At 38.0% G+C, this 22,762-nt stretch overlaps 1 protein-coding gene across 4 annotated transcripts in view; it reads right to left on the bottom strand.

Annotated features, from left to right (window-relative positions):
- The window catches only part of GRM8 (glutamate metabotropic receptor 8), a 799,760-nt gene that overhangs the window by 455,015 nt on the left and 321,983 nt on the right, over positions 1-22,762 (bottom strand). For all 4 annotated transcript variants that reach the window (XM_074379115.1, XM_074379113.1, XM_074379116.1 and 1 more), the window contains exons 4-6: positions 10,050-10,185; positions 9,463-9,617; positions 7,500-7,637 (exon numbers count right to left, since the gene is read on the bottom strand). In XM_074379115.1, the coding sequence (XP_074235216.1) occupies positions 7,500-7,637; positions 9,463-9,617; positions 10,050-10,185 (429 nt within the window). The remainder of the gene's footprint in view (positions 1-7,499; positions 7,638-9,462; positions 9,618-10,049; positions 10,186-22,762) is intronic.

Below are 22,762 nucleotides of genomic sequence, written 5' to 3'. Positions count from 1 at the left end.
ATGTTTATTTTGCTAATTTAGCCTCAGGAGCTATTGTTATCAGTATAAACCATCTCTCATACTCTGTTACTCAAAGTATAGCCCAGAGCTCACGAGGATCCATGTCACCTGGGCACTAGTCAGAAAAGCAGAATGCCTGCTTTCAGAGCTACAAAATCAAAATATGCATGTTAACAAGGTGTTCAAGTGATTTGTGTGCATGCTAAAATTCTAGAGATGCCATTAGACATTATAGTGCTTTAAAATAGACTTTTTTTTCCTTAAGAGAATGAATAAATGAGTAAACTAACTATTATTTAGCAACATGAACTGCTTTTTGCTTTTTTTGCTTAATGTAGCCATCGGTCTATTTTTATACAAGGCAAGGGGCCAGGGAACTGGATGTAAAGGTTTATGCTGTTCAAGACCCACTAGCAAAAACTACATATACCACTGAAAATCAATGTGAAGAATATTAAAATATGTATTACTTTATACAAGATTAGGTAATAACCAATATGTTATTTTTGCTTCACTTTATAGTTTGTGATTAAAATTCCACAATGTATTGCATCATACATAAAGTGTTATAAAAAGGAAAACAGAAAAACGCTTTTCAACTATGTGGTAAAAGTTCTAATATAAGTAAATAATAAATAGAGGATATAAATGTCAAGGACAAATCCAAATAAAAGAAACCAGGAGCCTGGTTGCAGTTCTGAGACTAACACTGTGATTTGTCAATAATTCACTTTACTTTTCTGGGTTCTAGTTTCTTCACTAGAAAACAAGAGATTGATTCTTCTTTTACATCCCAGCTCTAAATTATGAAATCTAGTATGTCTGAAATCAATGCCTGTTTTGTCATCTCAGATGGATCTATGGAAATCCAACATGAAACCTCAGAAACAGCATAAATAAGTCATTCTGGGATTTCTGCTATTTTATTTGCAAAGAACAGTAGCATATGAATAGCATTCTCCCCAACAGAGGTTTACTCTAGGCAAGGGGACAAATGAGTATGGCAGAACACATTTTAATTCAGGTGAACCTATCTTGGTTATCTTTCACTCTGAACCACCAAATCAAATTATGTAAATTCATCTCCCTTTATAACTACCTATTTCCTTCATATGGTCTCCAGGAGTCCTGAGTGAATAGGAGAGAGCTTCTACCTTTCATAACCTCCTAAAACAGAGGACTGCTGAGAGGTAGTTGTACCTGAAAAGTTACCTAGATGATCTAGCATCAGAAAATAAACTGACAGGTCTTTCAGGGAGCTCATTATTGAGCCTGCTATTTGCTTCACTGACAGGATTGCTTGTTTGTGGGAAGAAACATATTCGTGCATTGCTTTTTCCATTACACCTATTTTTATCATCATAAATAAGAATCAATAGGCCATTTTGCGTAGCATATGCTCACCACTATTTAGTATCTGAGTGTCAGCTGTATGCAGGCTAAGCAGCAGTGCCCAAGCCTCCTGGCTGAGAATTAAAACCCAATAGACAAAACATCTCAAATTGCACAAGACAGTGTATATGGCTTTGTGAGCTCCTTGAGAGCAAAGGAGGTCTGTTGTTTGTCTCTCTCTGAAGCACAGTGCCTGGCACATAGTGGGCTTCAAAATGAATAAACAAGTAAATGAATAATGAATGAAGGGATGGATGAATGAAACAAAGGAAAGTTTTAAGATAGGATATGGAATTTACTGGGTCAGTCAAGGGATGCTGTTTTGATAAGAGCAGAGCTATATGTATTTACTGTATTTACTGGGTCAGTCAAGGGATGTTGTTTTGAAAGAGCAGAGCTATTTACAATTCACATTGGAGAAAGGAAGGAAAAGAGCTCAGCTTGAATCCAGAGAAAGCTGGCTTTTGTTTAGTAGCTTAACCCTCATACTCAGGTCTCTGCAATATTCACTATCGGGTCCTCACTATAGAAGACCAGAAACCAGAATGACAGTCATTTGAAAAGTAAAACAAAACCTCTGAAGAAAGACTCCACTGCCAATGAGAATCTTATTGGACAAAACGATGTCAAGTAAGGGACTGATCAGAGAAGAGATAGGAACTGAGAATAAATGCAGTGATGAAGGGAGAGGAATGTGGCAGAGGCATGAGTGGGGAAATAAGTGCATGAAAAATGTGTAAAGACAAGGAGAAGATGAAGACACAATTCTCAAGAGAGTCTGTAGGTGTCTGGGTTTTGGAAAGCGGAAAGATGTTAAGCTTGAGAGTACAATGAGGGGAGGGGAGGAGGGAGGAAAGGTCAGATAAAAGTCTGTAAAACAACACCCATCACCATGGATAACAAGTATAAAAGAGTCCTTTTTTCTTCTTGAGAAAGACAAAGGGAATTTTAAGTAGGATTAAGTACTAGTAGCTTTCAGAACTCAGCAGCTCCCAGAAGCAATAATAACTACATAAATAGCTAAGTGGATGGTAGGAATTACCTCACTTGGAATTTGGCCAGCAAATCAAAAGTTAGCAGTAATATCACGTCTTTTTGAAAGCTTTCCTGAGATTCTAGAGGGGAAAATTATCTCAGAAAACGGTTTCAACTGAGTAAATTTCACGAAGAGAATGCTCCTAACTGCTTGAAGATATTCTATCTCCGGAAAATTTGTAAGACAGAAACCCCACCCTGCTGAGAAGCAATCTCTCATCCATGTAAATACATTGCCAATATTGCCCCCAATGGAAGTAAATAATTACATTCACAGATTACCATCACCCAATGTAAAATTTTACTCAACATGGAGAAACCTACCGATGATGTTCTGAATGCACAAAAAGGGCCTCATAGATACCTAACTTTCAGAGTGCCTTAACTTTTTGCCTAATTGCAGGTAGTTAAAATCTGAACTGTTTAAGGCCACCTTTTAAAACACTTTACAAACGCTGGACACCTCTACTCATGAATATCCTGTAGATTTTTCCTTTCAAGTACATTTAACCACTAACATGCTAGACTATCTTCCCTCCTCCCCAAAAACAGAGATGAAAACTGGGTTTAATGGTATAATTTGGGGCACAAATATCTTCTCTCACCATCTGGAAACTGTCATATGCTGCTTCAAAAAAATTAAATTAGTGTTACTTATTTCTTTTCTACCCAGAGACAAGTTATTTTGGTATCACCCACAATGGAATTTGCATGAAAATCTGTTTACTGACCCAGTTCCCCAGGGGTACATTTGCCCTAGCACTTGGAGTAAACACCATTTTCATTGCACTAGAAATAGTTATAATTGGGCAAATTGTTATAATTTTAGCAACACCCAAATAAATCAAAGGAATTGAAGGCAGACATGCCACTAAATCTGGATTCGGCCACAAAACAGTTCAGTATTTGCACCTGAAATAAAAGTCTAGTCACATACTATCTGACCATATATAGATGCTAAAGAAATAGCTACACACCTCAATTCAACTTAGAAAATACAAGTATGTTTGTTTTTTATTTTACTTGAAGTTCTGGGATACATGTGGAGAACGTGCAGGTTTGTTACACAGGTATACATGTGCCGTGGTTTGCTGCACCTATCAACCCGCCATCTAGGTTTTAAGCCCTGCATGCATTAGGTATTTGGCCTAATGCTCTCCCTCCCCTTGCCTGCAACACCCTGACAGTCCCCAGTGTGCGATGTTCCCCTCCGTGTGTCCATGTGTTCTCATTGTTCAACTCCTACTTATGAGTTAAAAAAAAAAAAAGAATGAAAGAAAATATAAGTTCAGAGAAACTGGTTATTCTGAAAACAACCTATTAAAAAGTTATGTGACTGGTTAACAGTGTGTGTGCATGTATGAGTTCATCCATTTCATTAACGGGGATATTTTCATGAATACAGTCTAAATAACAGAAAATGAATTTATAGAGAATCAAACAATAACATTCATAACTCATAGTTAAGCACAGTGTAAAATATATCTCACTGGAAAGCACATAAGTATGTAAACTCCCCTTCCAAACCCTTCTATAAACTGTCCCCTCTATTTTCCATTATCCCTTGACATGCATCGCCCTCTCCAAGAAGCTGGACCTTTTTAGCTGTTCATGCACCTTCACATCACGCCCCTACTTGCCTCTGTCACACTAACCCCCACTTTCCTGTCATCTGGAATGTTCTTTCCCAAATCCTTCTTGTCATAAAACACTCACCTCCACAGAGCTTCGGATTTTACAATGTGAACTTACATACATTTTCTGAACTTCCCTAATCTATACTGACTTTTAGCATTTAATCATGAAACTGTCCTCTTTGATTATGTATATGTTTGTATGTACTTTTTTCCGCCAAGCAAATCACATGATTTAAAGGTAACATTGCTCTTTAATGCCTCTCCTTAAAGTTTCCATCAAGATCCTACTCTGCATTTAATCTTTCACTAGCTATCCCTTATATGTTTTTTGAAAACATGCTTAAACATGTCCTGTTCTAAAGAAATCTCCTCGATTCTTTCTTAACCTCTCCCACCATGTCTACTTTGAAAACTTCTTGACACAGCATCCCTTCCTCCATTTCCTCTATCCTGTTCTCTCTCAACCCCTCCCATTTGGTTACCCTGTCACAGCCTTATCTCTCGGCCACAGGTCCCTGCAGCACTGAAACTTCACGCACCTGTCTTGCTCCTGGAGACTGAGACAACCTTAACTCCACGTTCATCTCCTTCCCGCAAACCCAGCGTTCTCAGTGTCCTTTCCCGGTTCCTGGCCTTGAATTCTCAGTCATCACTCCTCATATTTTCTCAGTCCCCTTTGGCAATTGCATCTTTGCTCTTGTCTTTCACTTCAAAATCTCTAAGATTCCCTAATTTCAAATTTTAGTGAACTTTCTGTGGGGTCCCAGACGTTATGCTGCCACCTGCTGGCCAGTTCCATGGGGCTATCTCAGAATAACATTCAAGTTTATTTCCAAATACCTGACCGTTCATTTTATCTTATTTTTCCTCTGTTAACTAATTACATTCACCATTTTCCTAGACCTCCCTGATAGAGGTTTAACATCAGCATCCTCCATGACTTACGGTCTTTGCCCCAGCGTCAACCACTCAGTTTGTACTATAAATATAACACTAGCTACCAGAGTGCGTCTGTCCTGCGTTCTATCTCTAGCTAGCTCTTTTTCTTTCTTTCTTTCTTATTTTTAGATGGAGTTTCTCTCTGTTACCCAGCCTGGAATGCAGTGGTGCAATCTCCGCTCACTGCAACCTCTGCCTCACGGGTTCAAGTTCAAGCAATTCTCCTGTCTCAGCCTCCCGAGTAGCTGTGATTACAGGTGCATGCTCCCATGCCCAGCTCTTTGTGTGTGTGTGTGTGTGTGTGTGTGTGTGTGTGTGTGTGTGTGTGTGTGTGTGTGTGTGTATTTTAGTAGAGACGAGGTTTCACCGTGTTGCCTAAGCTGGTCTCGAGCTCCTGAGCTCAGGCAATCCACCTGTCTCAGCCTCCCAAGATTCTAGAATTACAGGCATGAGCCACCACACCCAACCCCCAGCTAGCTTTTCTTAGACCATGACTTCTTGTCCCCAGGATACTGGATGAGTCCTCACTGAACTGCCTTCATCTTCTCCCCTGAACCCCAATCCTCCTCACACTTCTGCCAGGCAAATCTTCTTGAACCAAGTGTCTGAGCAATCCTCTAGATGAAAAGCTTCAAGTCATTGTGTCCTACTGGCACAATAAAGCCCAAATTCCTCAACTCTGGAACTTCTAGAAAGAACTTCAAGACCGTGCATGACCTGGCTACAGTCTATCACTCTAGCCTCTGCTGCCATCAAGCTTCCTCTCTCACGATATTCACTCTTGATCCAACCTCTCTGAACTTTTCTTTTTTTTTTTTTTCTTTTTCTTTACTTTGAACAAAAGAGCCTTATTCTGGTGCTAGATATTGTCATACACTGCTGTCATATCTTTACACAGCTGACCACTTCTTGTCACTCAGCTCTTATCTTGAATGTTACCTCCTCTAGCAAAGCACACTCAGACCACACCATCTAATTGCCTTCTGACTCCTAATGCCCAGGTTAGTCTTTCATAGTTAAATTGTTGCATTTCTTCTAAGCACAGCTCAGCATCTTAACGCATCCGTTCATTTATGTTTATTATGGAGTGTCCATCTCTGCACACTGAAATCTAAGCCCCGTGAGCACGAATATTGCCTTTCTTCACTCACCCCAGCTCCTGGAAAAATGCCTGGCACACAGGAAGCCTGAAATCAGATTCCCACACAGCATGGCCCCATTTCTACCTCCTTATTCTGTCTCTGTTTATAAGTCTGTGCTAGCTTTTAGCATAGTACATCTTTTATTTGAACAGCTATTTACAAAGAAAGTGAGGAGGAGGATAAAGAAGGACATATCAAAGTCTGGGGGTGGTAGGGTACAGGAAGGAAGGAATCATTTCTAAAACACACATTCAAGTTGTGTAGTTTTCAGTGTAAAGGTTGTGTGCATTTTTGTTAAAATCGACCCTAATGTTGTATGTTTTTGATCCTGTTATGAACAGTATTCTTTAAATTTCATTTTCCATGTGTTAGTTTCTAATATGCATGTAAAAATGAATGTTTATATTGACTTCGTATCTGTAACCTTGATAAATTTACTACTCAGTTCTAAGTAACTGTTAAAATTATGTGATTCTGGGCTGGGCACGATGGCTTATGCCTGTAATCCCAGCACTTCAGGAGGCCAAGGCAAGCGTATCACGAGGTCAGGAGTTCGAGACCAGCCTGGCCAACATGGTGAAATCCCAACTCTACTAAAAATACAAAAATTAGCCAGGCATGGTGGCAGGCACCTGTAATCCCAGCTACTCAGGAGGCTGAGGCAGGAGAATCACTTGAAAACCAGAAGGCAGAGGTTACAGTGAGCTGATTGTGCCACTGCACTCCAGCCTGGCCAAAAGAACAAAACTCCATCTCAAAAAAAAAAAATTATGTGGTTTTTTCCTACGTGCACAATCATATTATCTAAAAATAAATACAGTTTTATTCATATATTCAAAAATGCACATTCAATATTATTATTTTTAAGCATAAGCTATGGCAAGTGAAGCATCAAAAAATCACACATGTTCCGGGATAGCTGCTATGCAGGATTTAAGAAAATAATAGTATTACAGAGGACAGGGATTAAAACAGTTGAAAAATACTGTCTTAGAACAACTTATGATGTTACATATTACATTCTGCACTCCTGGAGAGCAATACTATGTCTTGTTTATTTGTCTATATTCCACCAAACCTAATAATGTACATTTTCCAAAGTAGACAATAAATGTTTTCCAGATACCCCAGTGCTGTATACATGGCATATGTTCAATAAATACTTGCTGATTGACTGAAAGAACCAATAAACAAATTTAAGTTTGTTGAATGATTAGTATATGTTCAGCCCTGCTGAGACGCTAGAACAAGAGACACAACAAAATAGAAAATACACTCATCATCATGTAGAAAAATCTCATTTATCAGGTAATGATGAAAACAAATGCACCACAGAAAGTATTTGTGTGGTTACCTGTGCACTTCTTTATATGACTGTTCCTTTTCCCATGCGATCCTAACTTGCAGCCAAAATTCTCCTCCCAAAATTCTGCAAACCACACATTTCTTCGATTATTGGCAAGAGTTCGGCTTCTAAAGTATCGATCAAATCCTATTTTAAAAGAGAAAGGTATGATTTTAATATTCTTACAAAAATTAAATACTGTCAGAGCTTCTGAATGAACATTATGTTGTGATCACTGCATGAAAAGAAAAAGAAAACCACATAACAAATGAGAGAACGCCAGTAGCCTATAAACAAGGCTTTTCTTATGGCAAAAGCCAAGGAGAATCAATTGACAATACCCCCGCACCACCACTACTACTCAAGCACCTGGTTCCATGAATGAGTACAACAGGAAAGCCTGGTGCCAGTGACTTTTTGTTTTTTGGTTTTTTTTTGAGACGTAGTCTCACTCTGTCACGCAGGCTAAGGTGCAGTGGCTCAATCTTAGCTCATCGCAATCTCCACTTCCCCAGTTCAAGCGATTCTCTTGCTTCAGCCTCCTGAGTAGCTGGGATTACAGGCGCCCATCACCACGCCCATCACCACGCCCAGCTAATTTTCACATTTTTTTAGTAAAGACAAGTTTTCACCATGTTGGCCAGGCTGGTCTCAAATTCCTGACTTCAGGTGATCCACCTGCCTTGGCCTCCCAAAGTGCTGGGATTACAGGCGTGAGTCACTGTGACAAGCCATCAGTGTCTTTCTTATATCCCCTCCTACTCTACTCCTGCAGGAAGCAAACAGTGACTTTATGCTGAATCCTGAATACTCAGAACCCGACTTAAACTTCCCTAATTCTTTTCTCTCTTTCCTAGCAGGGATCAATGTTCCAGACATTCCTGTATTTCCACGTACTTCAAAATTTATCTCTCCTATATGTTCTGTTTTCAGGTAATTGAATAAAGCAATTGTGTTAATGTAATATTATGCAGTCATGGGTAAGTGAACTAAAGTGTCAATTTGCTCAGGTAACCATTTTATTGAAGGAAGACCCCCTAGAAATAATGCCTTACTCCAAAGGATAATGTTAAAAGTGGGAATTTCAGTTACTGTTATATCAATTGGAAAATATATTTAGAAGATAGACTGCCTTTCAGGATGCTCCAAGTCTTTCCTGTTGCATTTATTTATCTATAGGATAAGCATCATATATTCATTTTCTATAAATAAAGCATTTTCTCTCCAACAATACTATAGCCACCACAAATGCCCAAGAAAATATGCAAACTCAAACTCAAAGTGCAATTACTAACATAATGGAAATAACTGACTATGGTCTTTTTCTTAAAAAATATCTAGTGGGTACTCTTTCCTAAATACACACACACACACACACACACTCTCTCTCTCTCTCTCTCTCTCTCTCTATATATATATATATATATCTAGATAGATAGATAGATAGATAGATATATTTAATGTGATATATATCTATACATATAATGAGAAAGCAATACTAGGACTAGATTTCAATTGCATTATAGTATAAACAGGATTCTTTTGAGTCAGCTGATAATTAAATCATCATTTATAGCACTGATTTTTTAGAATATATATATCTAAAATATTGATCAAATCCTATTTTAAAGGAGAAAGATACGCTTTTAATATTCTTTCAAAAGTAAATATTGTCAGAACTTTCAAATGGACATTATGTTGTAATCACTGCATGAAAAAAGAAAAAACATAACAAATAAGAGAAAGCCAGTAGCCCATAAAGCTTCTTATCCATATATGCATGCACACACACACACACACACACACACACACATGCATGCTGGGTTAAATACTGGTTTTGACAATTCTGCCATCAAAGCTAAAAATTATATCAAGTAATGAATGCATTTTCTCATATTATTATACTCCAGTTTTGCCTTTCAGTTTAGATCTGACTAAAATAAAAAACAAATTCTCTGTGGTGCATTCGTACCATCAATTGATGCTCGTTTGGGCAAAATTGTCACAGCCCCTTCTGCAATCTCCTCTTGCTGATAGACAGGTGCAATTTTGGATCCCCAACTATCTGAGCCAATCCATAGAAAATGTCCACTTTGGTTTAGTTTTTTTGCTGCTTCCAATATCCTCCTATAGGAATAAAAATAAATAACGCATATCACATGTATTAAGAAATACCATAATTATGAATATTGCAAGACCAGCTCCAGAAAGTTGTATACACTCAGTAGGTCACTGTTTAACAATTAAGATGATCATTCTAATTGCCTGAGTCTTATCATCTCCTAAAGAAAATATAGCAGAGACTAACTCCAACACATGTTAATTAGCCTTATCCTCAACCTCATTCACGTCATTCCCTCTATCACCCTTGTTTGTCTTATCTCATGTAGTCCCCCAGTTTTCCTCTGTAGGTATTTCAGATTTACAAACTAGAAGGCAGTAGAAGGCAGTCTGCTACTGCAAGGGAATTATAAGCTTTTATGTTGAACATGAAATATGTTAGAAAGAGGACATGGGACACAAATCTGACCCTACATACAGAAGGAAAGTAATCAGTACCTGATGTCATCCTCATTGGCAAACATAATCACTGCTCGAGCATTAGGTGTTTCTAGCAGGCGTTTGATAATTTTTTCAAATTCTCCAGGTCTCGGTTCACGTGGGATTTTCTGTGACTGAGCAATGCAGACACCACCTATTTAAAAACAAAACAACAACAACAAAAAAGTGTGATTCAGGAAGGGCATTTATTTAATTAGCAAACCTCAATTAGCTACTTTATAAAACGCACATAATTCAGCACATTATTTCTCAAAATATGTGCCACTCTCACCTATCAAGAGCAATTGGGTGTGTTTGCATTATAATATATTCACCAAATAAATGACATCAATTACTAATCAGATGTGAGTTTCTTCCCCAAAATTTAAACATTATTTTTGTGAATATATCTAAGAAAACCAAGGTATATAAGATGTGTGGAGAGAGTCAAAAGGTGGAAAGAAGAAGTGTTGTTTTGATGTGTGCAACATAAGCTAACTGACAAGTGATAGAATTAATAAAATATGAATATGTCTTACAGCTAAGATGCTTATGAAGTAGCAAGGTCTTTTTGCTACTTTTATTTACTAGTAGGTATCTTTTAATGTTAATTTCACTGTACAGCTAATAGAACTGCAGCAAGATCCTCATGCATCAGCATAATGACTTCTTATGAGACAAGTGGTCTTCAAGACTGTATAAGACACAGGCAAACACCAAAGATGTGAGCTCTCAATTGACGTGCATCTCTACCAAGAAAATCAAAATGGCAGAAATACCATCTCATTCTCGCAGCAAATAAAACAGAGAATCCTTCTTTTGGCCTCTCCTGCTTAGGTGATGAGGAACAAAAGAGAAAAGCATAAAAAAGATCTCTGCCTCTAGCCTGGGGTAGGAGGAAAAGAAAGAGGTTCCCCCGACTGCAGTGAAACAGAGACAGGACATTCTGAAACTAGATGAGAAAGCAATATTAGTAATAGGTTTCAATTGCATTATGGTATAAACAGGATTTTTTTTTTTTTTTTTTTTTTTTTTTTTTTTTAGTCAGCTGAGAATTAAATCACCATGTGTAGCATTGCTTCAATGGGCAAAGGCATTTTTACTTCCAAACAATTCACAGTGCATTCAGTCATCCAGCTGTTACTGGATGCTATTATACTCTATGGCTATGCACTTGGCTCAACACTGGGAATGCACAGTCTAATCCAGGAGTTACAATCTAGTCTGGGAAATAGGCATTCCAATAAGTTATCATGGAATAGAAAATAAAGTATAGAATTAATAGGATATCCAATACAATCAGAACACAGAAGAAGGAATAACTAAAGTGCTTGAGAGCACTGAATTTTAAAGAGCAAACATGCATCCATATGGGAACAAACGTGGAACATGCCTGGTGGAGGCCAAAGTATGTAAACACCCAGCATAGTCATGGTCTCTGGTAGAGACTGGCTGGGTTTGAAGTTGGAAACAATGACAAGGTCCAGCTTGAGAATGGCTTTGTTAGACATGCCAAGTTCTGTAGGCTGAATGCGCATATGTTAAAACTTAATCCCCGGTGTGAAAGTATTCGGAGATGAAACTTTTGGGAGGTGATCAGCTCATGAGAATGGAGTCCTTATGAATGGGATTAGTGCCCTTACAGAAAAGGCCCTAGAGAGATTCCTTGCACTATCTGTCATGTGAGAACACAGCAAAAAGACACTGAACCAGGAAGAGGGCCCTCTTCAGATCTGACCATGCTGGCACCTTGATCTCAGACCTTCAGCCTCCAGAACTGTAAAAATAAATTACTATTGATTAAACCATCCTATATATATATATATATATATATATATATATATATATATATATATATAAATTTTCTTAGATATGGGGGTCTCACTCTGTCACCTAGGCTGGAGTGTAGTGGCCAGATCATAGCTCACTATAGCCTGAAAACCCAAGGCTCCAGTGATCCAAGCACCTCTACCTCCAGAGTAACTGGGATTACAGGCACATGCCACCAATGCCGCACTGGTCTCCTATAATAATTTATTATGGAAGTCCAAAGAAATTAAGACATCAAATAATTTGGACTTTATTCTGAAGACAATGGGAATCTATTAAGTTCATCAACAGGAGAAGTACATGCTGAACTTTATGCTTTAGGTAGCCTTTCCAAAGAAGAAATGTCTGGTAGCCGATGATAGATTTCCAGTGTGCTGTGATCCAACCTAATGAGTATGGTGGATGTATAACTAGTGCTAGTAAATAAAACTATTTTTCTTATAAATTAGATAACATTCAAAATTATGCCTATAATAGCAGGACTCTTAGTAACCTTATTATATGCATTCTGGAGGTGGGAAATTGCCCATAATACACAGATTGGGCTGTGTCACTACCCACAGTTAGCTAGTCTACTTATATACCACTACTAGTTGTGATAATCGATTCATTCCTTCAATAAATATTTCTTGAGTGCCCAGCATCTGCTAGACACTGTGCAGATACTGTGAACACAACGGTGAATAAAAGAATTACTCTAAGTTCACAGAGTTCAGAAATATTGTGGGTAAATCAGGCTTAATGCAAAATAAAAAGAAAGGAGAAGAAGAGAAAAAGAGAGAGGAGAAGGAAGAGGAACAGGAGGAGGAGGAGAAAGAGGAAGAGGAAGAATAAGGAGGAGAAAGGGGAGAAAGAGGAGGAGGAGAAAGTGGAAGAAGGAAGAAGAAGAGGAGGAGGAAGTGGGAAGAGGAGGAAGAGGAAGAAGAGGAAAGAGAGAAGAAAAAGGAGGAAGAAGAGGAGGAAGGAGGAGGAGGATGAAGCAGAAGCAGCAGCAGCAGCAGCAGAAGAAGAAATACATCATTATAAATTATAATGAGCCCTGTGTAGAAGAGCAAAGGAATTTAATTTAGATTGAGAAGTGATCAGGGGAAGCCACCCTAAACTGGTGTAATATAGTGGAAGTCAAAAGGATGACAGCATGGGAAAGGGCAGGAAAGGGCCAGGAGAGTCAATGATTGAGAGCAGGAGAAATAGGCAGCAAAAAGGAGATGGAGACAAGGGTCAGATTGCAAGTGGCTCTGCAAGGCCTGTGGAAGACTATGAATAATTAAAATACGAAACTTCCTCACTAAATGTTTCTATTTCTTCGATCTTTGAGTGGTCCATAGGAATACGTCTCATGTATGAGCACTGCACTCCACAGAAAGAAGACGGATGCGGACCACTGACACAGAGGACAGGCTAAAGTGGGAAGAACAGGAAGCAATGAGCCCAGCTAGGAGGTACTGGAATAGGCACTGGGAAATGATAACTGGGGTAAGGCTACTGGTGCTGGGGAGGAGCAGCTGGAGCTAAGGTAGAATCTCTGAATTAGAATCAATGGGGTTTTGTACTGATTTGATGTTAAGTATCGAAGCAATGAGAAACTACTAAGTATGACTCCAAGGATCTGGTCTTTGTGATCAATTATGTGATGATATCATTAAACAAGAGGGAAATCCAAGAGGATAAGGAGGAGAAAACAATGATTTTGATTGGAGGCAGGTTGTCTTCAAAGTAAGCATGGCATGTCTGACTAAAAAAGTGAATCTAGAGCTAATGAGAGAGAAAGGAATTGTAATAATTTTGTCAGGGGCTGACACATTAGGCAGTTGAAGTGTTGTGGGGCAAAGAGGTCACTGAGAGAATATTTAAATCAACAATAGAAAAGGTGAATTACAGAACTCTGAAAAACATCACTATGCTTGGAGAGGGAGGAAAGGAGTGATTATGTATTTTGAGGAAACTTTTGGAATGAAGTCTAGAGGTAAGTTGAAGACTATGTATAATTTCTTTAAAATGTAAACAAACAAACATTAGGTAACTGCACAAATGTAACATTAAGTAGCACTCTCTAGGGAACAATAGCTGTTTCAAAAGATGAATGCCCTTTTAATTAAATTGCCATGATTACTTAAGCATCCCATTAAAGACATTTTAAAGCTGAGTATCATTCTGAGACTGTTACTGACTCTGTAGCCATAAGAAATTAAGTTCTGAAAATTTTTATTATGACTGTTTCAGATGAAGCAAACAAGCAAATCCAAACATACAGTTTAGTCTAAATTCATTGATTTGTTTATTCACCATGGATCTATTAAGTATTTTTGTTTGTAAACAGCTGAGTTAGTTGAGTTGAATTTTAACATAGCTTAAAATCAATTCACTTTTTGCTATTCCCGTACCTCACCTTACATCTTTCAACCTGGTCAGTTTGTATTTTCCTGGAAAGACGCACTAGATTCTTATTTAAGCTGAACAAATGCTTGTAGAGAACCTGCTCCATATGGCATTGAGCTGTTTGGTGCCTATGAATATTTTATTAAAGTGTAGACTGATTATTTCTCAAATGATTATAGTTAGAAGACTGAGATTATTTTCTTAACCCTGATATCCACTCACTCTTTCTTTCTTCATATCAGTCAAAAAGCCATACAGCTAATCTTTTCATAAGCACTCATGATCTAGTATGTTTCAGGAGCTACAGACAGTCAAAGATTGCCAGTCCTCAAAGTTATAATTGAATGATACTATGTACACATAAGAAATATCAGACAAGGGTGTAAATTAGGTCACAAAGGTAACAGCATAAGCTATACCACAATTCAGTAATAAATGACAAATAGGTTATCCCCTAAAATAGTCCTATGACTTCATAAATGGAAGGGATCATTACATACTGTTAGAATCTGGTTTAAAAAAATCCAATGAAATTCAAAGATTCAGACCTAATCAAAGATATGTTTTCCATACAACGTCTATTGCTTGACTTTCTAAAGAGACTCTGTCTTAATTTAAATTCCTGGGGAATTTGTCCACTGCATCTCCATTCTTCCATGTCTCATTCTGAAAGACTACTAATTGTGTACAATTCAAGGGACATTAACTTTCCCATTCTGCAGGGGTGTTCCTGTTCTGTAATTTTTAAAGCTTAGTACTTACAAGAAAAATGTTGTATGAAGGATTTATAATTGATGTTTTCTAGAATTTCCTGGCTAGTTTCCTTGCAGCCTGTGTATATTTTTCCTTATGATTACTTAACAATAATTTAAAGATCATTTGTTGAACACTTAATGTATACTCTACAACACACATGATCACACCTTTCCAGTCTCATTTACTCAATGACACCATCTCTGTTCCTAACGGCAGAACTTGAAGGTTTGTATCATGACCATCTTTCTGATAAGGAAAATGAGAAACAGGAGTACCAACAGCTTGCAAGATACTGAAATCCAGGTTCAAAGCCAGATTTGTCTGCCTCTAAGTCTAGACTTCTTCCATCAGCTTGCCCATCCAAAATTGACTATACCTGTGGCTTAATGGTTTAGCAATTGCAAATGATTGATGGATAAGATAAAGCAAATTTAGACTCATTTTTAAAACTCTGCCACTTGTCCCTTATAAATCTAACTGACAGCTACACAAACACAGTACTTCTGCTGAGTATTAAGAACTTAATTAAGATACTTGGAATTCATGCAGATTATAGAACTGACTTAAAGCTCTTCAACATATAGCCAGCATATAGCCACTCTCCAAACTTTCCAATTGTTTCTGTTGATGCATGTTCTCAGGAAGAATTTTCTGAGGTTCTTGTCTTCCACTTCACTTTTGTACTGCAGCAATCATAATTTTAATTGGACTTTTAAATTATTTCTTTTTCTTTTTCTTCTTCAGTTAGAGCTCCATGAGTTCTGAACCTTGTCTTTCAAATTTATCAGTATACCCCAACACATATCACTGTGTTTGGTACATAGATTTCAACAAATATTCGTTGAATAAATAAATGCAAGACTTGTGATAGTTAAATAGAAATAGATAGAAAAATAGAAATGAGACATTCTTGCTTTCAAAGACTTCCCCATCAAGTAGGGACACAAATAGCTATATGTAAATATATGTTTAAAAGTAGATGTCATTAAAAGAAGTAAAAAAAAAAAAAATGGGCCATGACAATTCATAGGAAGTTGTCAATGAAAAGGGATCTGCCTCCCAGAATAGCTTTTATTAGGGTGCCATGAATTAGAATACTACCCAAGCCTTACTGTATTCATCTGTAGAGTGGCTTTATAATTTGCTCATATTGATAAAAGAGCAAATTTATAAGCAATGCCATTTCAGAATTTTTACCTCTTTACAAGGCTGAGTCTTGTGGGTGAGTAGTCGTGTATCTCAGGTATGCAAGATAAAAGGCTTGCATATATTGGTTTTCAAGTTCAGAGACATGGTGGAATGGAAAAGAAAACAGATTTGTCAGAAGATCTGAGGGTGGCCCCGTGTAATCTTGAACAAGTCTCTCATCTCTCAGTTTCCTCATCTCTGTAATGAGGTTTATAATAACTATCTCTCAGGTATACTGTGAGAATCCAATTAAAAACTCCTATACCAGTGTGGCACATTATCATCAGTGTTAATAACAGTAATAATCATAACCAGACAAGGATCATCACAAACACTGAAAGGAGAGATGGTTGATATTCATCCCTGAAACATGAGATTTTCAACAGATCATACTTTTGAACGCTTCACTATTTTATGAGTAATATTATCAAATGTTCTAAATTCTGAAAAGTGATACTTGCTTACTTGCCCATGCCAATAGATGACTAGATTTTACTCTTCATCTATTGTTGACTACAATGTAATCAGGGCAATTTTAAGGTGAGAGAATGGGAAGTTATTTATATTCTTCTCCCATCCCCCAATTTTACTCTCAAGAATTAATTCTTCTTTCAAATGGATTCCATAAGTATTAAAGATTTAGCATGAATATCTGAGTTGAAATTAGAATTTAACTCTTTAATAAAATGGTTAAAACTATTAAAATATTAATGGTGCCAAATGTTAAACAAAAGTTGTTGTGGAAACAACCACGTTTTGTTTCATTCAAATATTCATGCTACCTTTTTAAGAGGTTGGAATCTAAAGTGTTGAGATAATGCTGTTGGACTCTCCGAGAAGCAGACCTCAGAAGGAGTTTGAAATGCACAAAATTTGCTCTTGGCATCTACCCTATGGAGGGCTCGGGAAAAGCAGGACCAGGCAGAGAAATCCAGCTGGCTATGGCCCAGTGACAGGCTGCTGATACCACAAGGAGTTCTGAGGCTAGAATGGCCTTCAGAGTTGCTTTAAAACAGGCCACCAAGGCCAGGCCATCACACCTCCACATCAGTCAGTGTGATGATTCATTTTAAGCATCAGTTTGGGCCACAGGCTGCCCACATAGCTGGTTAAACATTATTTCTGGGTGTGTTTGTGAGGTTGTTTTCAGAAAAGATTGGCACTTGAATTAGTGGGCTGAGTAAAGCAGATTACCTTCTCCAATGCAGGCTGGGGTCATTGAGGGCCTAAATGGAACAAAAAGGTAGACTAAGGTTGAATGAACTTGGCCTAACTGCTTGAGCTGAAACATTGATCTTCTGCTCTCAATGCCTCTGGCTCTCAGGCATTCAAACTACACCACTGGCTTTCTTGAGAATCCAATTTGAAGACAGCAGATTGTGAAACTTTTCAGCCTCCATAATTGTGTGAGCCATTATGTGCCAATAAATCTCTTTGGTTCTGTTTCTCTGGAAAACCCTGACCAGTAAAATGAATCATCAGATTTGGGCCACTGGTGACCTTGGGTGAGGCACTCTCTGTAGCCAGGGCACTCCCTTATGGGGTTTGGAGCTGCAGGCTGTTTGCCTATAGCACGCCGAAAAATAGGAATAACAGGTCCTCCACGGATAGGACCTTAAAGGTCGATTCACCATATGTACAAATTGAAATTTATACAAAAATGAAGGTATCATTTTTCTGAAACAATAGTATAGGGCTAATAATAGAATGTCATTGTTGAATGTTAAAACTCCCTTTCAAAGATGTCCTGTTGCACAAAGAAAGGCAATCTATACAAATGGTAGAAAACTGGAACTGAAATCAGCACAAATAAGAGAAATAGGACCTTAATTCTTTCTGGTATTTCAATAAAGAAGTTTCGTTAAAACAATCTAAAAGAATAAAGAATTATGTTTTTAGTTGTTGCTCATTTATAAGACAAAAATCTCTATTAATAATATAGTAGGAGAAAAATAAAACAAGAAACAATGTCACAGCACCAAGTTCCAACTGTGATAGAAATTGAAGATTAACTTATTGGGATGAAATTACTTACAAAGCTGTATATAGAATACTAAGTGTGATTAAAAAAAAACAACAACAACAACATGGCTACAGTATTATTAGTATCTCAAGTTAGTTCACAATTTCCATCAAATTAAATTCTATGTAAATCAACTCAAGTCTCTGGTTATATCATTTGTTAGAACTACATGGCAGACTTAGGTTTCAGTATACAAATAAAGAAAATTATCATTTTATCAATTGTTAAAGGGAATGATTAGACTATGGGTAAAAATGATTAAACTTGCAATTTGACCATAAGAAATTTGCCTAGAATTGACCATTTTTTGATATAAAAATAAAATGTGATACAGCCCACCCACCATTATTTATTTCTTATGAACATGCTTCAGATAATAGCCATAGGCAAAACAAAAACAAAATAATCAGGTTCTTTTTTTAAAGGCAACAGAAACATGAATTCTCTACCCTAAATATCCTTAGCATTATTTATATTTCCATCTTTCTGAAGACATTGTAAAATAACAATTTGGCCTAATGTAATTGCTCCTTTAGTGATAGTTGAGTAAAATCTGTTCTGTGGTTTAAATAAGTGTAATCACGCCTCCGGTAACAATATTTTCACCTCCTCATGTGGTGTACAACTGGGACTTAGCAGGAAAGTGCACAACATGAAACTGTGTACGTTTATCAGCTTAAACTGTATTTTGCAAAAAAGAAGATTTATCTCACACATCACTGTAAAGAAAAAGTGTTATCTTTATGAACATGAATTAAAAGAGCAAGACTGCACTTACATTTACGTTCATTTTCTCTCTCACACACACTTTCAAACATTTTATACTTTTTCGTCTACCAAATTCCATGTGGAATCTTAAAGGGATTCTGAAAAGAAATACAATGAAGGAATGGTGCAGAAGAGGAATGCGCTACCCTGCACGGGGAAATAAAGACAATCCACTGTGAAAAGGGACTGCAGCAGAAACTGACACTTCTCAAAAGAAGACATATGGGTGGCTGACAAACATATGAAAAAATGTTCAACATCCCAAGTCATTAGAGAAATGCAAGTCAAAACCACTGTGAGACATCATCACATACCAGCCAGAATGGCTATTATTAAAAGGTCAAAAAATAACATGTTGATGAGGCTACAGAGAAAAAGAAACACTTACACACTGTTTATGGGGATGTAAATTAGTTCAGCCACTGTCGAAAGTAGTGTGAAGATTTCTCAAAGAACCAAAAACAGAACTACCAATCAACCCAGCAACTCCATTACTTGGTATCTACCCAAAGGAAAAGAAATTGTTCCACCAAAAACACACATACACCTGTCTGTTCCTCATAGTACTATTATAATAGCAAAGACATGGAATCAACCTAGGTGCCCATCAGCAGTGGACTGGATTTAAACAAATGTGGTACTTATACACTGTGGAATGCTACACAGCCATAAAAAATAATAAAATCTTGTCTTTTTTTTTTTTTTTTTTTTTTTGAGACGGAGTTTCACTCTTGTTACCCAGGCTGGAGTGCAATGGCGCGATCTTAGCTCACCGCAACTTCCGCCTCCTGGGTTCAGGCAATTCTCCTGCCTCAGCCTCCTGAGTAGCTGGGATTACAGGCACGTGCCACCATGCGCAGCTGATTTTTTGTATTTTTAGTAGAGACGGGCTTTCACCATGTTGACCAGGATGGTCTTGATCTCTTGACCTCGTGATCCACCCGCCTCGGCCTCCCAAAGTGCTGGGATTACAGGCTTGAGCCACCGCGCCCGGCCTAAAATCTTGTCTTTTACAGCAACATGGATGCAGGTAGAAGCCATAATCCTAAGCAAATTAATGCAGAAACAGAAAACAAAATATTTCACGTTCTTACTTGTAAGTGTGACCTAAATCTTGGGTACATACAGACATAAAGAAGGGAACAATGGACACTGGGAACTCCAAAAGGATGGAGGGAGGGTGGCAAGAGGTGAAAACTTCCTGTCGGGTAGAATGTTCATCATCTGGGTGATGGGATCAACAGAAACACAATCCTCAGCATCACACCATACACCCTTGTAACGAAACTGCACATGTACCCCCTGAATCCAAAATAAAAACGGACATTAAAAGAAAAAAGGAAAATCATAATTAAAAAGAAAAGGACCTCAGCACAGAGCACCCCTCTCCTGCCTGTCTGCAGAGGTACTCTCAGAGAGACGCTGTGATCTGGAGGTGGATTGGGCCTGGGTAGGTTCACAGAGTCGGTGTCCATGCTGGGCTCTCACTCAGCCACGGCTCGCCACAGATCTGGAGCTCTGCTCAGAGGGACAGAGGAGTGTGGTGAATATGAATCTTGTATCTGAGATCCAACTTCCTAGGTCCAAATCCTGGCCCTTCTCTTCTTAGCTATGTGAGACTGAGTAAGTCAGGTGACTTCTTTGTACCTCTGTCCCTCACCTGGAGATTGAGAGGATGCTGCCCAAATGGCCTTTGTGAAGAGATTCAATAGACCCTCAACACACTGTGGTGTTCTCAGAAAACGCCTGTTAGTTGTAAATTGTTGAAACTCAAAATCATCAGCCCCAACACGGAAACAGTGACTCTCTTTTCATCAGTGATATTCACCTGCATGACTTGTAGAAACCTCAAATTTCATTCCCCAAGTATACACAGAATCACAGCTCATACTAGAGATTCCTCAAGGGGGACACAGAGTTGGCTGCAGAAAGCTGTACAGTTAGAAGAGAAACTCACCACGCAATAGAAATGAATATCTGATATGTTGCCTCTTCTCACGTCTTCCTTTGAACTGGAAATGTCTAAGGAGACATGGGTAGAGGCACTGGGAAACATTCAGAGAAAGAAAGAAATATAAAAGAAGAGAATCAGAAAGGCAGGAAGGGAGAAGAGAAATGGTGTGAGGGGAGAATGAAAGAGAACAAGAGTGGGAGGAGGAGAACCGAGGAAGAACACCAAGTCCACAATTATCTATGGAACTGGGCAGAAAAGGAATGCTCTGTAGGGTCAAAACAGCAAATGCGGGGTGAGAAACACTTGGAGAAGGAGCACCTGACTAGGTTTAAATGAATTTCATTTAATTTCATGTGTTGTGTGCACTTGTATTTTTTTGGATTATTTTTGGTGAGTGATTTGTGATCTTTGTTTTCTCTGTTTGTTTTTGCCAGTTCAAATTAGGTTCCCAGATTCCAGAGCCAAAAAAATGACAGGAAAGTTTCAAAAGAGAAAACAAACTTCCTCTAAATGCTCAAATGCCCAATATGAACAGACTCTCTGACATATTTTCCAGCCCACTGCCTGGAAAAACCATTATGACAAAGACAATATTGAAATCAAAATGAGCACTATTTAAATTTCTTACCTATTCTGGACTATAAGAGCATTAGACTTTGAATTAAACTCATTACAGAATTAATAATTTCATTACAAAATTGCACGAATTAAACACGCCAGTGTATCTCTAAGTCTTGTGAAGCCTGATATCTGTGACTACTCATTAGGTGTGTGACAAACACATGAATAAATAAGAAGCCACTATTTCCTGATACAGTGAAATTATCTAATAAATAGATAAGTATACCCAAGTTTAAAAACCACCATCATTCAGAAAAAGGCAAAGAATGCTAGCATCTGTGTTTTATGTGTACATGACATAAAGTAATTTCCATATACTTTCTGCAGATAGGAGACTCTCAACGGTACAACAACAGCTATTAGAGCTTATAATCTATGTGCACTATTCTCCTCAGCACCAAGTAATATCTGATTCTACTTATCCGTATTACCTTTATTCTGCTATGTATTAGCTTTCAAACAGTGAGGGGTTTCAAAGCAGCATTTTCAACAGATATGAGGGCTAAGATTCTCAATTTAAGAAGAAAACTGACAGCAGAAAGGTCATTCTTACTTTAGCCAAATAACCCTTCCAAGCAAGGGTTGTACGATGACCAGTGTATGACAGTGATCAAACTAGGAAATGGACTGCAGAGAACAAAAATCAGCACCCAAAGCATTTAAAAACTCAGTCTTTCAAGGAAATGCAAGTAACATACAGTGTTTCTCTAGGTAATGCAAGCTCATTCTCTACAGGAGGATTTGATCTACGTGTTTAGTATAGAAAAAGGTTAAAAATACAGTTATGTATTTAACTTTTCAGATTTAGATAGTACTAAAAAGAGAGGAGAGTGAATATGTTTTTGATAGCAAGCCATCTAACATTTTCTTGGGCTCCAGAGACAATCCTATCCTGGCTTCCCAAGTAGCTAGGACTACAAGTGTGTGCCACCTTGCCCGGCTAATGGTTTCACTTTTTGTGTAGATAGGGGTCTCGCTATGTTGGCCAGCTGGTCTCAAACTCCTGGCCTCAAGGAACCCTACTGCCTCAGTCTCCCAAAGTGCTGGGATTACAGGTAGGAGCCACCATGTCCAGCATAATACTTTAAAGAACTCTTGTTAAAATACATTTTGGACTAGATTTTATTCAAAATAGAAGACAATTAGTAGCTTGAGATGCAAGAACCTCCTCCAACCCCCACCCCACACACCCCTCTATTACTTTTTCCTTAA

Source organism: Saimiri boliviensis, chromosome 10 (genome assembly GCF_048565385.1).
Source record: "Saimiri boliviensis isolate mSaiBol1 chromosome 10, mSaiBol1.pri, whole genome shotgun sequence".
NCBI lineage: Eukaryota > Metazoa > Chordata > Mammalia > Primates > Cebidae > Saimiri > Saimiri boliviensis.
Note: the sequence above shows the minus strand (reverse complement) of the source record. Positions and strands in the feature narration are given on the sequence as shown.